This window comes from Odontomachus brunneus, unplaced genomic scaffold (genome assembly GCF_010583005.1).
Source record: "Odontomachus brunneus isolate Ranch 3 - 2012 unplaced genomic scaffold, Obru_v1 Obru_scaffold_002, whole genome shotgun sequence".
Taxonomy (NCBI): domain Eukaryota; kingdom Metazoa; phylum Arthropoda; class Insecta; order Hymenoptera; family Formicidae; genus Odontomachus; species Odontomachus brunneus.
The window spans coordinates 129,899-147,823 of NW_022639452.1; the positions used below are offsets into that span (position 1 = coordinate 129,899).

General features: G+C 46.5%; 1 protein-coding gene across 1 annotated transcript; it reads right to left on the minus strand.

The window, feature by feature from the left end:
• Nucleotides 1–3,856: 3,856 nt before the first annotated feature.
• Nucleotides 3,857–9,201, minus strand: LOC116842223 (loricrin-like). Its single transcript, XM_032811122.1, has 3 exons — nucleotides 8,513–9,201; nucleotides 4,885–5,758; nucleotides 3,857–4,808 (listed from the first exon to the last, which is right to left on the minus strand). Exons 1-3 carry the CDS (start codon nucleotides 8,595–8,597, stop codon nucleotides 4,640–4,642), a joined length of 1,128 nt encoding a protein of 375 aa, XP_032667013.1. The 5' UTR covers nucleotides 8,598–9,201; the 3' UTR covers nucleotides 3,857–4,639.
• Between the last annotated feature and the right edge of the window lie 8,724 nt (nucleotides 9,202–17,925).

Sequence of the window (17,925 nt, forward strand, 5' to 3'; positions counted from 1 at the left end):
CTCTCTCTCTCTTTCTTCTTACATCCTCTATACACTAGAAGACTAAATCAATAGACGTGAATATCGCAGATGTGTTATCATAGCGATCATTGTTAATTTCGCGCGTTAGTTTGTTATATCATATATTGCGCCGACCTCAAAGATGCTACACAATAAACGCCTAGGAAAATAATATTATACTTGTTACATATCCGATTGCTCATGTATCGTATCATTGTTTACCGCCAAAAAATGGGAGCGCCGCGCTTCGAGACTGACGCCGAAGCCGGAAATTGATAATCCTCGGAGGGTTTCGAATGCGATAAAACAATAAGGCTGTCGATGAAGGTGACGCAGCAGTCTGTATAATTTTGTTCGAAAATTGACAGAGATGTTGAGAAGTATCGATATCTAGAGACTTCCCGAGAATCATGACGTTAATGAATGAGAATCAAACCCAAAACTTGAGTTTTGTCAATTTCATTGCGGACCGTCTCTGGCTCTGGTATAGGCTGGCAGACGCGCGTTTCCTGATTTCAAAAAGTATTAAGCGCGAGGACTTTGTTCTCGAATCTCGAAGTGCGACGCCGCGTAACGATGAGAGATGAGATACTTATAGATAATTTCATAGATTGTAAAATATTTTTCTACTTAGTTCTTAATCACCCGATGAATTGTGATAAGCGTCTGATTTTGTAATCTTACGCTGATTTTTCTTCGCGAGGTAAACGACACTGTTGATTAAATTGAAATTCAAGCCATTTTATCGTTTCCGTTCTCATTTCGCTGCATGTTCGCGAGTGTCCAATCGGCAATTTCTGTCTAAAGTGCGTGATTATTATCATTTTTGGAAAGTTCTCTGCCACAGAAAAAGAGTTTCAAGAAAAGTTAAAATACTCGCTTCCCTCCGCGCAAAAAGTGTTGACGAAAATAACGCGCCTCGTTCGTTCTCGAGCTTCTCTATCGCAAAGTGACTCAATGCAATCAAAATATTCACGACCGAGCGATGAATACGATGTATACGTCATCGTATAAGCGGCTCGTTAAGCCGAGCATGAAATTACGAATAGTCCAGGTGAAATTACGAGCGCAACGATGCGCGTTCGCAAATAAAGCGGAAGATGCGGCGCACAGGGACAAGGAGGTGATATTCGTTAGAACGAACGTGAGCTCGCCGTAGCATGCACATCTCGTGTATTTCCGTCAGTCATTGAACGGCGAACTTTCACTCGGATATATTTATTAGAGACGATGACGAGCGGACCGGCTCCGAGAATCGGGGTTATTATATTCGCACTCCAGAGGCAATACGAAAGTATCGTATTTTTCTACACACGATATCCTTTCGATTGTTTATGAACTTTTCGACCGATTTTTCATGTTATATTTGTCTCAATCCGTTCAAAGACTCGTACGTATTTTCCGAGTTCCGTATATCGAGACGTATCTCACTTTGCTCTCCTCATTCCTGTGTCCAGTCTTTCGAAGCAAACGGTGGTAATTTGTACGATACGAGTGCATCGTACGGTGGCTTTGAACGCGACAAGAGCCTTGAGAGCTTTTCGGCTTCTTGGTTATGCCAGTGTCGAGAATCTGGAAATTCTCGGATTATTCAATTTTGAATTTTTACATCGTAGATCGTTGAAATATAAAGATATATATTAGTTTCCTCGACTCTTTTTGTATCTCTAAGTCCGCGTTCTGTCTGTCTCTGCATCGTATTTGATTTTCAACGGTTACACTTACTGAACCGATTGCAAAGATAAGGTATTGTTTACCGCGCGCAGTCGATCCCCTTCTCTTTTTCTGAATCGGTCATTGTGGCGCATACGATATATTCTCAATTTGCTTTTCCCGATCTACACCTACGCTTCGAGATGAGATTAATCGATAAATAGACGTTCCCACTGTTTGTTTTATACGAATTTAAAAGAGAAGGAGAAGCCGCGAGTTGAAGCGGAAGAGATACAGTTATAGCTTATGAGAGAGACTCTCATAAGACGGCCACATATCATCTACATATCAACATACGTTGTAATCGATGACGCAACGAGAAACCTATACATGTCATAAAGTGTGCTCTATTGTATCTAGGTGATTAGTTTAAGGTATGGAGGTGGAAGTGCGCAATAAGATGAAGTGTGTACATATAGTATGTACCCCTCTTTTTCAGGGGTGAAAGCGTTCTCTTTTAAATTAAAGGAGAAGCGCTCGTTGTTCCTTCTCTTCTTTTTGTCCGCTCGCGTCTTCTCGCGTTCTCTTTTGATAATTTAGCGCACTGTTTGTTCACTACTTCGTAGTCTCTCTCATTTGTGGAATCCCGCCGGTCCGACGATCTCGTTAACCAAAACATCGGACCGTGTTGGGAAAATTATTTTCAAATTTCTATCGTTGTACATACGGCCACACAATTGACGCGTTCAGTAAATCGCCAATTAACGTTTCGGACAAATCTCTTTTTCCTGTCAATTCAAAGAAGAACAATCTAAACGAAACGTTGTTCATCCGAAATTTTACTCTTTCGCGCAGAGTAGCGTGATCGTGTGAAAAAAAGAAAAAAAGAAGAGAAGGAAGTGCCGAGTGTGCGAATCGATAGCAGGCGGTAACGATAACTTAGCGAGAACGATTTCCAACTGAATGAAACGGTCGATTACTTTCTCACTTGGAGACCAACGATGGCGTACTTGATGTTACGCGTCCCAAACGCACGGGATGACTACCTAACGTAGAGTACTATTTAATAATGTATAAAACAAACCCCGCGCGGAGGATCAATCCCCCCTCCTTATCCCGCCCGGAAGAATATATCCATGTATATGTATTGCAGAAATGTTATTGTATTATATGACATTATATATACGTGTATAATTGACAAACGAAAGAGATGTTGATTGTAAATGTTACAAATAAACGGTGTACAAAAATATCGGCTGGTTCTCATTATTACGCGCGTCCCCGACTGCAGCGCGACTGTACCAGTTCTACAATTTTCAAAACTTACTTTTTAAGTTTATAGTTGCGCAATGGAAAATATGACTTTCCCGTAAGTACCGCCTAAACTCTTTCTTCTTCGATCTAAAGTAAAATTATTATTCGCTTAATTAATTCATTTAATTGCTCTCGGCTGCAATCACCAGGCTATGAATAAAAATTCGACCAATCAGCGACTTTAGCAAATTTTTACCAAAGAGAGCGAACAGAAAGCCAGTTTCGCTCAAAGGATATGATATCTTCAAACTGGAGGCGCGGATTAATTTCATCCGAAAAGAATTTTGAAAAGAGAATATGATGCAACAACCTACCTTGTTTGCGGCGATATAATACATATGTTGTGATCGTGACGATGGCTGCATTGTATCGCTCAGATACACCAATAGAATCTACTACCGCAGATCGGAGCAAGCGAGCGAGCGAGCGAGCGAGCTCGAATATTTACGATTCTCCAGAGTTTCTTAAGGTGCAAATTTTGACGTAAGCGTCAAGACTTGTTTGCGGCATCTCCATTCCGTCTCAACTTCGAGTGCGACTCAACGTCAGGTCAGAGGACACGCTCGAATCGAGATGGCCGCGAAGCTTTCGACATCGATACGCGCTCTTAGACACTCAACGGCAGGAATAGAAAGAGAAGACTCTTAGTTATTCATGCTTTCCCGATATCCAAGCCATGGCAATCGATAAATCGACCGTCTGTCCGCGTCGGCCGACTAACCTTACGCCCGAGCTCCTCGACCTCGCTTCTCGAGCAGTCGTCTTCATCCGGATGTAGAAAGTTTGCCTCGTGCACGACAGGGATGTCTAGTTAATGGTTTCACTCGCGCGAAACGATCTGTCGGATATATATCCGCGTTCTATGAGATCAATGAATAACAATCGGAGATGTTATCTGAGAAATGTATCTCATTAGCGTAGAGCGGCTTTATTATTAGTACAAAAAGCGTCTTTACAAAATAAATAAGTTACAGGCTCCGAATATAGAATCTCGTACATTCTCCGTCATCCTTCTTCGCTGGTAGACATCTTTCGACGTCAACGGAAGGCTCCGTGAACAGAGACACCTTAGTGGAAGCGCGTGGAAGTAATAATAGCTAAGAATAAAAAAAGATGGTAAGGGGAATTATGTCTCGTCGCCTGACTGTTCGCGGATGCGCGTCTGCCTTGATAACGAATATTTCGTCATTCATAACTGTTCGAGAACCCATCGTAGTGTGAATGGCATTTTTTGCCGGAAACATTTAGCAATCCGAGGTGTTTTGTAGATTTATTAGAACGCGGCGAACGGTCCTCGTACTCTGTCATTTCCTGTCGGCTGCCACAAAGAAACGCTCCCACGAAGGACACATCGGCGCGCGATCGTTCATCCAAGTCATCCGAGATATATTCGACAACGAGATTCGCTTATATTCGCGGCGCAACGGCCTCTTCGCTTGTCACGTCCACGATAATTAACCATGAACATCACGAGGGTACTCAGCCGCCTTCTTCGCACAAGAATCAATGTGCGTTTTCCGACGGTCAATTGACGCATCGATTGACGAATGCCGGGGGATAGAAAGAGAGAGATGGACGTCTAATCGATATCATAGAATCCGATGGAAGCCGATGCGATCGATGCGACAGAGATCGCCTCGCCTCGCCGAGTGCGTGTGAACACGTGTCTGAATTAATATTGGTATCCTCCGTTGCTGGCGTAACTCTGTCCACCCCCGCCGCCGCCGCCGCCGCCGCCGCCGCCGCCGCCGCCGCCGCCGCCGCCGTTTCCAAAGCTTGGCGCGCCATAGCTCGAGGACGGCCTGCCGCCTCCACCGCCGCCACCAGAGTAACCGCTGGAGCTGAGGACAACGAGGGAACATGGTGAGGAGAGAAGTAACATATCACCATTGAATCATTCCTCGCTTTCGTCCTTACCCGCCTCCGAAACCACCGCCACCGCTGCCACCGGAGTATCCGCCACCCCCGCCGGAGTAGCTACCACCAGAGTATCCACCACCAGCGCCACCACCGGAGTATCCGCCGCCGCCACCACCACCGGAGTATCCGCCGCCGCCGCCACCGGAGTATCCACCACCGCCGCCGCCACCAGAGTATCCGCCGGAGCTGGGCGCCCCGTAACCGGTCGAGGGTCTGCCGCCACCATTCGACGGTGCCCCATAGCTCGTAGAAGGTGCGCTGTAACTCGACGAGAGAGCTCCTCCACCGAAACCACCTCCGAAACCACCGCCACCACCGCCGGAGGGTGCGCCGTAAGTAGACGAGGGCCTGCTACCTCCGTTCGAAGGTGCTCCGTAGGTCGACGATGGTTTACCGCCGCCGCCGAAACCACCTCCGCCGAAGCCACCACCTCCACTGGAAGGCGCCCCGTAAGTGGAAGACGGACGTCCTATGGAAGGCGCTCCATAGCTACCGGAGGGTGCACCGCCACCACCACCGCCGCCGCGAGATGGGGCACCGTAGCTGGGAGAAGGTGCTCCGTAACTGCTGGAAGGCGCACCTCCACCGAAACCACCGCCGAAACCACCGCCGAAACCTCCACCGCCGCCGCCGCCGCCGCCACCGCTGGACGGTGCCCCGTAACTCGTGGAAGGAGGCGCGCCGTAGCTCGACGAAGGTCGACCACCTCCGAAACCACCGCCACCACCGCCGGAAGGTGCACCGTAGCTCGTCGATACTCCTCCACCACCACCAGAGTGACCTCCTCCCCCTCCTCCTCCTCCTCCTCCTCCTCCCAAGTTAGGTGTGCCGTAGCTGGTGGACGGTGGCAAGTAGCTACCAGAGACTGGTGCTGAAAGCATCGTCGATGAATATTTCTCATTCCGATCCCCGATATTCACGCTCAACTCGACTCGGCCAAACACTCACGGTCTCTTTTTAATTTTGATAAACGTTTCTTTTCTTTTCAACAGGCTTATTCCTCTTACGGAAACTAGTGTCCCTCGACTAAAATATCCCTCTTTTGAAAATTACCGTGATGTCTCCAACATCTTCGTTCAATATCGTGCGTTCTTCGCGTCCAGGAAATGAGACATTAGTCTTCATCCGTCTCATTTAGAGAATATCGAAAAATAAATAATAGTCGTTACGAGGCAGATACCTATCTCCTTTACATATTATTATGATGCATCTCGAATACTTGAATCGCTCTTGGCGCGCACGATCCAAAAACTCTTATTTGCGCGCGCGCAGAATGGCTGTTACATCCGGTACGCATTGTAATTTGTGTAAAATTACTGTTAACAAACGTTATTTATTTTTGCCATGACGTGATTAGCGGCGAGACAGTGAATGATGAACCATGGCGGTAGGATTTACGTCCTCTTAGCAGTCGCGATTCTGAAATTCTAGCGGAATAGCATAAAATGATTTGAAAACTTGGATTTTTCTTGGAACGTAGTTTTTGTAGAAAATTGTAGAAAATGATTCAAATTTACTTAAATGGTTCTTTATCGCTAAAATCTCGTTGAATTGTGTGTGTATGTGTGTCTCGAATTATCCGAAATCACCCGAGTCGAAGTTTTGACCCTACTTTCAGCCTCAGAATTCCATTCAATACATATTTTGACACTAAAGAAAGTGAAAAGAGGAAATTTCGGACATCATCAGAATCAAAGTAGGAGCAAATTGTACATCACTAGAATTCTATTCTAAATTGTAAATCATTACCATTAGAATTAAATCTACTTTGTTAACTTAGCTTCTACTATGCGTTGTAGAATTCAAAGTCTAACCAAAATTCCGACCAAAATTTCATTCGGACTGTTCCGAAAAATTCAAAATAGGGAAATACAACATGCAAACTTGATAATTGAAAAGAAGTCTCTCTAGCGTCAAGTGAATCGATATGTTATGTTTGCAATTTGGCAGCGACTATGAAAACTTAATCAGACCGTGACGATTTCTTATCGTCGTGAGACTTGGCTGCCTGCTCTCCACCTGCTCTCGACGCGATAGTCGACGAATCTGATCGCCGTTACGTTCGACCGTAGCGATTGCGTTTTGTTCGTCCAGTTGGAACCAAAGTCGTGATATTCACGACAATATAGTCGCGTGTATCGAATTTTCTACGAGCATTAACGTCACTCTCGCGATCGAGTCACGCTCGCTTTCTTCGCGAATGCAAACAGCGCGTCCGATTGATTTATCGCGCAAACGTGATGCACGACGATGCGATCGTCGAAGAAGCCGCTTAATGCCGATATCGCGACAGAAATGTGTGAGAGAAAATCGACCGAGAATAGAACTAAACGACAGAGTGTAACGACAAACGGAAAGGGACAAACGTGTCAAAAGCATTGAACATATCGGATAAAAATGATAAGAAATCGCAACAAATGATAATATCTAACCATTAAAGAGTCATTCCTTCTTCATTTTAGCACGAGAACGAGGCGTATGAGAAGGCGTACGCTTTGCCGTCCTGTTAAATGATCCCGTTTGTCGGTTGCCAACGAGATTTGCAATGATATATGAACGATAACCTGTAAAGCACGCGTCAAAATTTCGACTTACGCAGGTGAGCAAGAATCGCGCGAAATTGCGAAACGGTACTGTTTTAAAGTGAATCAGTGAATAGTCACTGATATCAGTTATAAGTATAGCACTCAGCACTTTCAGTGCAACACTTATATTTGCAAATCAGTGTATATTCACTGTTTTCAGTGATGTTTGACTGATTCATTTTAAGAGAGTAACCTGATTTATACACCTGACTCTAGACGCCATGCGTCTAATTCGCCTAAAGACACCGGCCGGCAACTCACATCTCGTCTCAACATCTATTCTGTTTCTCCATTTCAGGAGCTCCTCAGTCACGCTCAGTTTCCGCTCTGTTTTTCTCCATTCGTCCCGACTTGACAAATACAACGCGCGCGTGCTGCTTTTGAAACGAGCAAAAAATATACGGCCGCTTAAACGGTTAATTGGACCAATAAAGTTTCAAAATTATCTCAAGTTGTGGGAGAGCACCTTTCGGACTGACACTCATTTTTACTTAAATCCATCGATAATGGCACCTGAGACCGCTAAAGCGGTACGTAAAGTAGTACACCAACAAAAAAAGGACTTATCGATTATATTGATCCAAGAAAGAAGAGCGTCGAGGAAGCTACCGTCGTCTCTCACTTTGCGCGGTACAACAGTACTGCGTAATACACGGAGATGGTATACACGGAGAAGAAAAATATAGAGGAAAAAACACACACGTTCGATCCAAGTTGACTCGAGGAGTCCGAATTCATGTTTGCTTTCTCACTTTCTAGTAGCCGTGCAAAAATCCAACGCATCGCGAGACGATTGTTAAGCTCGATGTCTCGACGTACTTTCTAGCGCGAGTTCTCCGATATGCCGGCTACAAATTGCTGTGCGGCACGACGGCCATTAATTACACGTTTTATACTCTAATAGAGAAAGTTTGTTAAATCCAGTCGGATGCCTTCTCCCTGTCACGTTATCGCGCATTATCTCTCTACGGCCGATCACACATCTATTCGAGGGCGCTCGACGGAGGTCCGTCCTCCTCCTCCTCCTCCTCCTCTCTTACCGTCCGCGTGGATAGGCCTCAGCAACAAGGCGGTCGCGGCCAGCACGGTTATTGCCAGAGGGGCCCGACTTCTCGCGGACCTCATGGTTCCGGCGGTCTCCAAAAGTCTCGTGGAAGCTTCTGCGCTCGGTCCTCGCCAAGTCACATGCACGACCGTGTCCTTTCGCGTTCCTCGCGCTCGACCGAACGAGCACCTCTTTAGGCGGCTACCGGAGAGATACTTGTCTACGTACGAGCAAAGGATCGAAACGCAGCGGCTACGTGGCCTGCTCGACGCACCTGTACGATTTCGTCTAACGTGCTTCAAACAGCGTGCATCTCGCTTATATAGTTGGCCGTCTTTCGGAGAAAGTCCTCGACGGGAGTGCAGGAGGATGCTACCGGCCAGGTGAGCGAGACTCCCGCGGACGTGGGAGGCAGTTAAGGTGCGAACGGGGGAATCGCTCGGCGACCGGACGCCCTCCGCGATCGACCCTGGTCGGCCCTTTCATCGCCGAGTGAGAAATCAAACGGCTGGCCTTGGTGTCGTCTAATTCGGACGGGATCCATCTCGAAGAGCGAGTCCACAAACAAATCAAATATTCTTCGTTAAAAAATTGGAGCACGACGAACAAAGAGCAGTTGGTACGCCCGAGCAAAAATGTCGAGTATTGAAAAAAGTCTGTACAAGTCTCTCTCTCTCTCTCTCTCTCTCTCTCTCTCTCTCTCTGAGATTTGCGAGAGCGGTATTAGTTGCAAACAAACATGAAAGCGACCAATAAGTGAAATTTCGACAATGCGCGTTAAAGTCCTTTCTCCAAAATCAAGACTGTTCGAGAATCCATCGGTAAGCAGCAAACGTGGAATCGAAAATTGATCACTTTGTATTCGTCGCGCGTTACTCAGTGCGTCTGAGAACTAGATAGCCGAATCGAAACCAAAGATACAGACATATCCGGCTGACATGATGAATATCCGTCCACGGACGAAACGATCGATTTTCACTGTTGAAAATAAGAAACAAAGCACAGAGCTTGCCATCGACCCCGTTTCTCTTGTGACGGATTGGTAGCCGACCCGATTAGTGCGCGCGATGAAGAAGAATTCTCAGCGAGCGCAAACTTCACCGAATGGTCCCTACACCTACGACTCTCTCAGCGATTGCTGAAAGAACGTCGTTGCTAAATCAACCATTTATTATTGCTCATGTAGCAATAAGGTGAGTGTGGCTGAGATGTGTCGACTGTGACAACGTTGCGCTAACACACGGATCGCTGGCCTAATTTCAAGTATCTCGATCGCCGGTTGATCGATCGTTACGACACTGTATAGACGCATCACTGTATAGAATCATCCCTCTAGGATGGATTCTTCTCTCTGGGAGTACCACATTTTTTTTTTATCTTTCGAATCATACATAGCCTTGCGAACTGTCTTTCGGGTTGAAAATATGTCGATTCGATGCGACTGGATGCGGACGGTCGACGAGATATTTTGTTTGGATAAATTTAATCGGTGACGTGTGTGAGAGCCCTTCAAAGGTCTCGCAATGCTTTATCGGGCGATAATAATCCAAGATGCCAATCGGTTCGATCGGCGATCGAGCGATCGATCAATCACGTGAACTAAGACACGTTTCTATTCGTCTGCAATTTGCATTCGGTCGCGAACAGCTTCTATAGTCGCGCGAAATTATAGAACGGCTCTATTCAAAACGTCATCTCGACACTTTTGCATGGAAACGATAGCCACGTCGCGGCGTGATGACGACGTTTCAGCAATCCTACATCGAGTACTATAAATTCGAACGGTGGGGATTTTTGATCATTGCTAAACCCATTGAACCAAGCACCAAGTCTCGTTAACGTCAACGTCAAATCCAAATACTCGTAATCCAAATACTCGGTAGTCTCTGCTGTGAAACCAAGTTACGTTCAAACGACGATCTAGATCTCTCGAATGGATCTAGACTCAATGTTGGAAAAATGTCGGGACGAATTTCCTCGAGCGTCAAGTCGGAAAGAAAGTGGGTCGCGGCGAATCGACGAGCGTGGCGTCGAGCCGTTTGCCTCTACTGACAAAAATACAAAGGAATGCATCAAGACACATCTTTCGGCATAATCGGGCAGACGTTTCCTCGTTAGTACAAGTGTTTTGCAAGTGTGTCTCGCTCTCGCAAGAGGAAAGCGTCGTCTTTCCAGCGGCGCTGCGCAGTTTTTCCAGTGTTTAGGCATGCTGCAACCAAGCGAGTGCAACAATCGCGCGCGCGCGCGCGCGCGCGCAGAAAGGACGAGGGGAGGAAAGCGCAGCAGCGCGGTACAGTCGACCGCTGATAGACATAGACGGGTATAGTAGGAAAAGCGAAAGTCACGCCGGCGGGCCTCGATCGCGGAGCGCATTGTGAGCGCATCTCTGCCCTAGATAATTAATATCCGTGGTCGAGTAACCGTCATTTTCTGCGGCCGAGCGGTGCATCGCGACGTCCCGTCCCGCAAGTGCCCCCGCGAGTGCACCCGCGAACGCGGCGGCGTTACCTCATTTCTCACCGTCGAGCTAATTGATTAAAGGGATCATCGTTGTTACGCGTCGGCAAGCGACGACGCGATACGCTCGTGCGGAGCCGAGCAATTTTCTCGCTTCGTCCCGTCGTCTCGCCGTCTCGTGGATGACAGGCGGCCGACGCGTGTTTCGCAATGACGAATCGGCATACCTGCACGACTGATCGATTTATGTACGGAATTATGCCCCACGAATCTGCATGTTGCGGAGAGTTGTATTACGAAAACGAGAGCATACAAGTAATGTTTCGCGATAATGTTCTTTATTATTGCAGCGTAGAATCACGAGAGAGAGAGAGAGAGAGAGAGAGAGAGAGAGAGAGAGAGAGAATGCGAAACTACTCTGCGCCTCCATTCTGTATTTACATTATTAAAACTACAACGCGAGAAGGAAGAAATTTTTCTCGGCGAGCTACGCATGTGTATGTATAATAATTCATATGAGCGTAATAATAATGTATTATCGTAACGCATAATTAGACGCAATCACGATGAACAAAGTACGCTTCGCAGTAGCGCAATATTTTTGCTCTTGAGGAAGTAACGTAATGCATAGAAAGCAATTTAACAGAGGCAAGCATCTTCCGCGATTTAAATCACTGTGATTATCATTCAATTATCTCGACTAAACTATAAAAGTGTTGAACAATATTTCCGTGCTTTGTGAAACTACGCAAATGCGCCGCGCCGTAATATTTGACATGTGACTGCGGTCACTCGTCTCGCGTAAAAACGTTAACTTTCCATCAAAATCTCTTTTTTGTCGCGAGGGAAAGTCATACAAATATATTCGCGCATCGTGCAATAACACGTACGTTCGCACAATACATCACGTTTTCGTACGCGCACACATAATAGCTTTATCCTTCGCCTTATACACGGTTGAAATACTGAGTGACAAATGGCGATCGTTCACTAAAGACCTTCAGTTATCATTCCTCAGCCCATTCATATTTCTCAAGTGTTACGTCGGAATATGTTGTAACGTGCAATTTTTTAAACGTCCCGTCTGAAACGATCCAAGACTTTTTTCGAGAAGAAAAGAGAGAGAGAGAGAGAGAGAGAGAGAGAGAGAGAGAGAGAACGAGTGCATCGCGCACACAAACGCAAATAAACCGATCGCTATGAAAGACTGTGTCCGAAATTGATCAAGGCCACCTTTTACTTGGTGGATCCTCTTTGCACATTATTTGCCCGAGAACGCAAGAGTACGATAGTTCAAGGATCGATAGAATTAATATTAGGCGAGGGACGGATAAAACGCGCAAACTCGTAACAAACGAATCGCTTCTTTCTCGCGATCTTGCCCTGTTTGATATGAGGTAATATTTTATTCAAACATCTCTCTGAAATATTTCGCGCCTTCATTTCGCCAGGCTATAGCCCGTACTCGAATCTACGCGAGTACTTTACGTCGTCGCTTACGAAAACATGTTCGTAATTTCAATTCCCCACACACATCCGCAAAGTTCTTTCTCACAGCGCGCGAGAGAACCTTCTCTTCTCTCTCGAGTGCTCTCAAAGCTAGATGTTTGAGTATCATTTCGCAACACGTTTGGCGATGCCGCACGAATCGAGAAGGCCTCATCGCGGGCAATTAATCCGAAAGGTCGACCTCCCGTCATAATAGCTGTCGCTGGGACCCTCGGAACGAAAGCATCATTTATTCAGCAGGATGAGCGAAGCGACTCGAAATAGCTCGATGTACGTCGACTCGTCCTCTACGTCCCGCTTCCCCTTCGTGACTCCCACCTCGTCTTACTCGAAACGTAGTTGATCCACATGGCAGATAACTTGATGGCAGGCAACGACGAGCAGGTTCACAATCGAACCATCGTCCATCCGCAGTAAACTCATCGATCGGCCACCAATCGTGATCGCGAGCCAAGCGTGTATTCGAATCCTCATTCTCTCATAAAATATGTATATCGTCGCTAAATACGACACGACAGGACACACATCTAGTTGGAAACACGTCTGTTTGAGTTTGACGTGCTTGGATATCGCGCATTGAAAGGGCGAATTTGTAGCATCTGTCGCGCGTGTAGTCGTCGCGGTGACATTGTGATATTCTCGCGCCGAGAGGAAAGTCGTAATTATGATCGTCCGCTTGAGATTTCGCGGTTACTACGTCCATCTACCGTGGGTTCCGTAATCGCCCGATGCGATTGTCGACTGAAGCGTCTCATTAGTTGACGGAATCAAAATGAAATTTTGAAATGTTCGTTCAAGTCCCTCGTAGCTCTCGAGCCGCAATGCTTCGTTTCGCAAAGAGAAAAAGTAGAGACGCGAAAGTGGTTGAAAGAGGGTACAGATTGCTAATTGTTAAGCATTTTTATGTTCGATGCGAAAGGTCGATGTACGGTCGCATTATACTCGCGCGTAATCGTTACCATATATACGAGCATCGCGAAATCGAGATCGATATTCCGCGGCACGTTTCGCATATACGCGGGAGAAAGGAAATTTCCCTTGCAACGCGTAGTCGCTGCATCCTCTTGAACTGGTGCACCTCGCTGTCACGTTCCACGTACTCACACGTGCGCGTCTCACGGCACTGATTCTCTCAACGATTGAGTCAAGCTACAAGGTGATCAGCGAATTTCCGCGTTTTTCGAACAAAATCGATTAATAAGAATTTTACTCCTATCCAATTCGTGTGTTCTCTTATAGTCTTTTTCTCTTTTCCTACTCTCTTATGTCGTAATGTCACAAAGGGATTAATTATTTATTACGTTTAGTTATTTCGCTCACCTGGAACCTCTCTCGTCAAGAGACAAACGTGCCACATTAAAGTGAAAAGTATGTGCGGGAAAGTAGTGAAAAATTCGCAATTTGGGAAAATTTGCACACTAGGATCCAAGTCGTTATTGCTCACCGGATATCTGTGCCGTGTAGAAAAAGAGAATGTGACCCGACACAACGTGCAATACGTGTGAAAACGTCGGGCTTAACGTATAGATGCCCATAAAACCCGTAGCGAACGAACGGGCTTGTGCTTTCACTCAGGCGTCTTGCGAGCAAACGTTAGTTACTTTCTTTCGCTGGCGTAGGTACAGGAGCGCGTCCACGTAGGGCCGCGCCAAAGACAGCGACCGATCGTCGTCGAGAGAAGCGGCGACTCGCGAGTCGCCTTCCGTGGCTATTTACGCTGTAAGCATAAATATCGACGACTTGTACGAAAACTAATATTTTCACACGAGAGCCGAACAACAGGCGAACAAGCTTTGTTCAAGCTTAGGTTGCTTGTCGCGCGATATAGCGACGCGAAGCTCAGTAAGACATTCTCGCGCGAACCGGCATTCGGCACTTATACCTTCCAAATCTCACGTAAGCCGGAAGAATCTCACGGATTCGTGAGGTGCTACGTTGGAAAGCTGATTTTCGTCAATGGCGTGCTAACGTCTCTTCGGGAGCTTTTCATTGAATTCAGAATCCATTCCGTCCTTACAAATATAAATACACATACACGACGACAAGGACGAAGTTATCGCGTTAAACAATTTCAAAAGCCGATGAAGAAATTTCGATGAAGCCGATGATCGCCTTCTCTGTGCTCAGACAGATATTTTACATTTCAAGAGTTTGAACACGATGCAAAGCAATATAAATCGGACAGCGAAACGCGATTGCATCTCTTTTCCATTTCTTCATTCTCTTTCGCACATTCTGTCAAGTTTGGAAGGAACGCTGGAAGAAATCATTGCGCCGACTATTTACCAATTCTAAGACCCGTGTTACTTTCTCCAGCAAAGATACCCGAAGATCGATCAGTGAAAGCATACGATAATTGATCACAGACACAAAGAGGACCGTGAGAGGAACGATAACGCCGGAAAAATCCGATGCAACGGCTTCGTCGTAACCCGAAGACAGACACGTTTCCATCACACGCAGCGTATGACCGAGTGTACCGAATTTGTTCTTGCGACGCATGGCGGTATTAATGTTCAAATATAGGTGTGTGTGTGTGTGTGTGTGTGTGTGTGTGTGTGTGTGTGTGTGTCGACCGAATAATTTGCCAGCTTCACGTGCCTTCGATTACTTATTTTCGAGATCGTATCGCATCAGCCGACCGCCGACGGTACAGAGGTAAACGGTTAGCGTCCACGTATTAATAACGTCGACCTACTCTCTGAAACAAGTAATCGATACAAGATCACGGACGCGTGTTACATAAGTGACATGAGCGTCGACAATGATACCTCCGCGGTACAGCATTCTTGTGAGCGAGCGGCGATCGTTTCGGTCCATCATCTGCCAGCAGGTTGTACGATTCTTTTTTTTTTCATTTGCATCGGTGACTTGTGATTTCATCGGACATCAAGTACCATTTACACAACGATGGACAATCTTTATTATGACAGCTAATAAATCGCTATACGGTACAACTGTAAGAACGGATGAAGAACGCCGATCCACACGACTCGAGCACACGACGGATCACATCGTATGAAAAAATGGCACGATAGGCCGGGTTAGACACTGGCCAGGTAAAAATAGGCAGGTAGCATTCAATTACAAAAGGGTGACGCGCATAACCGATCGTCCCGTCTATGGGACAGCATTACGTATGCGTAACTTGAGCGACGCTCAAGTTTTACTCCATGACGAGCGCTATAAATAGCGCGCGACTTTTCATGTATAACCGACGCACGACGCGGCGTTCTCGCGTACCCACTGACGTGGAAACTGGCGGGAAATGTGCGCTTGCTAACTCTGTTTCGCTCTGCGTCTAAGAATAGATGCCTGTGTGGACACACATTTTACCTGGACTCGACGGATCCTCCTCGATAAAGAGAAGCAAGGAGGAAGATGGCTCGAAAATTCCTAAAAATCTATAATGCGGACGCGCGCAACAAAATGGTATCGACGGTATCGGACTCGTTAGGATCGAGGGACTGATCCCGTCAAACGACGTTCCGAGCGAATGTGTGAGGCACGTCGTCAATCGTCGATGTAATTCGGTCGAGTTAGCGAATTTCATAACTGCGTCGCGCGGTGGCTGCAAAGGGTGAGAGACGGGGCAGGGTGATGCGCGTCCTCGCGCGGGGGTGCACCTCGCAAATTCCGGGTGGAGAAGAGACGTCGGGCGTGGGCGTGGCGTGCAAGGGTGAAAAGGCGTGGTTACGTGCGATCAATAAAATCAGCCCCCCGCTCGCTCCCCTACCCCCCCTTCTCTTTGACCCTTCTGACATCGGCAATGGTTCGGTGGGAGGGGGTGGGTAGCCGGCGGAAAGACGCGACGTACCTCCGAAAAGTGAGTTTGTTGGCAAGAGACCGTTCCATGAGCGCAGGGGCTGTGCACGCAGTGTGCCGCATTACCGAACCACACGATTCCTTCACAAGCCTCCCTCACAAGCATGAGCGAACGTGAGCGTGAATATGAGCGCGCCCGCGCAATCCTCGACGGCTCAAGCTCTCTCTCGTGTCGTGTCCTAGTCGCCACCTAGTACCATGGCCTCTGCTGTTACGCGGGAGACTTCATTCGCGGGACGTCCGCACAGCCGGATTTCTCGCGCATGCAAGTTCACGTGGGAGGGTAGTGGCGATTCGAAGGGAAAAAAAAGAAAATAGAAATTCGAACAAGTTTCATCTCCGACGAAACTTTAGAGATCATTTGTGCACTATGGGCTAAAAAGAATATACGTAACTAAAGTCCATAGGAACGGAACAGATTAGTGAACGGAATTTCTACGATAAGACAGTCACGCAACGCGAGGCACCGTGTTCGATCCTTGTGCGATCCACCTGGTACGCAATGGATACGAATATAGCGTTGACAAGGGACATCGATTCGCGTGCTTCAGCGTGTTTCAAACTGAAGTTGTCGCGATATTGCGTTTCTACGCTCGCAAATCTCATTCGGGGCACGCGACACTTTACGTTTTACCTTCTTATCCGACTCTGCTAAAAGACAGATACCGTATAGTCGCATCTCTTGTTCTATCAAAATACCCACGTAACCGGCACGTTCGTCAAATTATCGGGCAAAAAATTCTCGAACGTCGTTACTGTTCTATTCGCCAAAGACGTAAACCCCTCTTTCTTTTTTACGACATATAATCAGGAGCCTCTTACCGGGTATACGCAAAGTGACCTTTACGATCCTCGATGATACATCAGGCGTAATAAAAGTCTCTCAGTCGTCGGAGAAAATCTCCGACGTGCATTCAACTGGAGTTGAGCACTTCCGACTAACAATTTCGCAGTAAAGTCAAATTACGTCATGTCAACTAACTTTTCATAATAATGCACTACCGATCAGCATCATCAATACAGTCGCCAAAAGTTATCCGTCTATCGATGACGAATCGTACCTCCTATAAAGAGGTTAAAGAGAATTGTGATAAAGATGCACGTATGAGATACTTTTCTCAAAAAAAGAGAAAATTTACGAACAATAATATAATATACCGTATATACATGAATGTAAATTCCCAGATGAAAACGTTCAGTCTACGAATAATTGATAATTAAATGCTGCGAATCTGGTTGTCTCCAATTCTGGTTTTCTCCCGTTAGATCCCAGAACGAACGTGGTATCTTTAGTATATGATACTTGTGCAACATACGCTCGGAAACCGAGTCTCTATAAGATTAAAGTTAATGACTCATTTCGATGGCCGCTTTCTCCTACGTGCGGCCAAATAGAGTGCGCCGCGTTTAATTAGTCATTCAGCTTTGCGCGTTGGACGAGAGAAACAATAAGGAGGAGGAACTATCGCGATCGAAACAAATTGTGAAAATGAGGAATTGCGCATGTCGCATTGAATCGAAAGTGGTTGACTATGAATCAACAGCGAATTTACCGTGACACCTATTATAAGTTCATTTTTTCAACTGATCGCGAAACGCTAAAAATGCAAGAGCCTT

Bases quoted from the DNA above. Each gene is read 5' to 3' on its own strand.
- LOC116842223 (XM_032811122.1), bottom strand. From the start codon at position 8,597: ATGAGGTCCGCGAGAAGTCGGGCCCCTCTGGCAATAACCGTGCTGGCC. The intron at 5,759-8,512 runs GTAAGAGAGGAG...CGATGCTTTCAG, and splicing joins GAGGCCTATCCACGCGGACG to CACCAGTCTCTGGTAGCTAC. The intron at 4,809-4,884 runs GTAAGGACGAAA...CGTTGTCCTCAG, and splicing joins GGCGGTGGTTTCGGAGGCGG to CTCCAGCGGTTACTCTGGTG.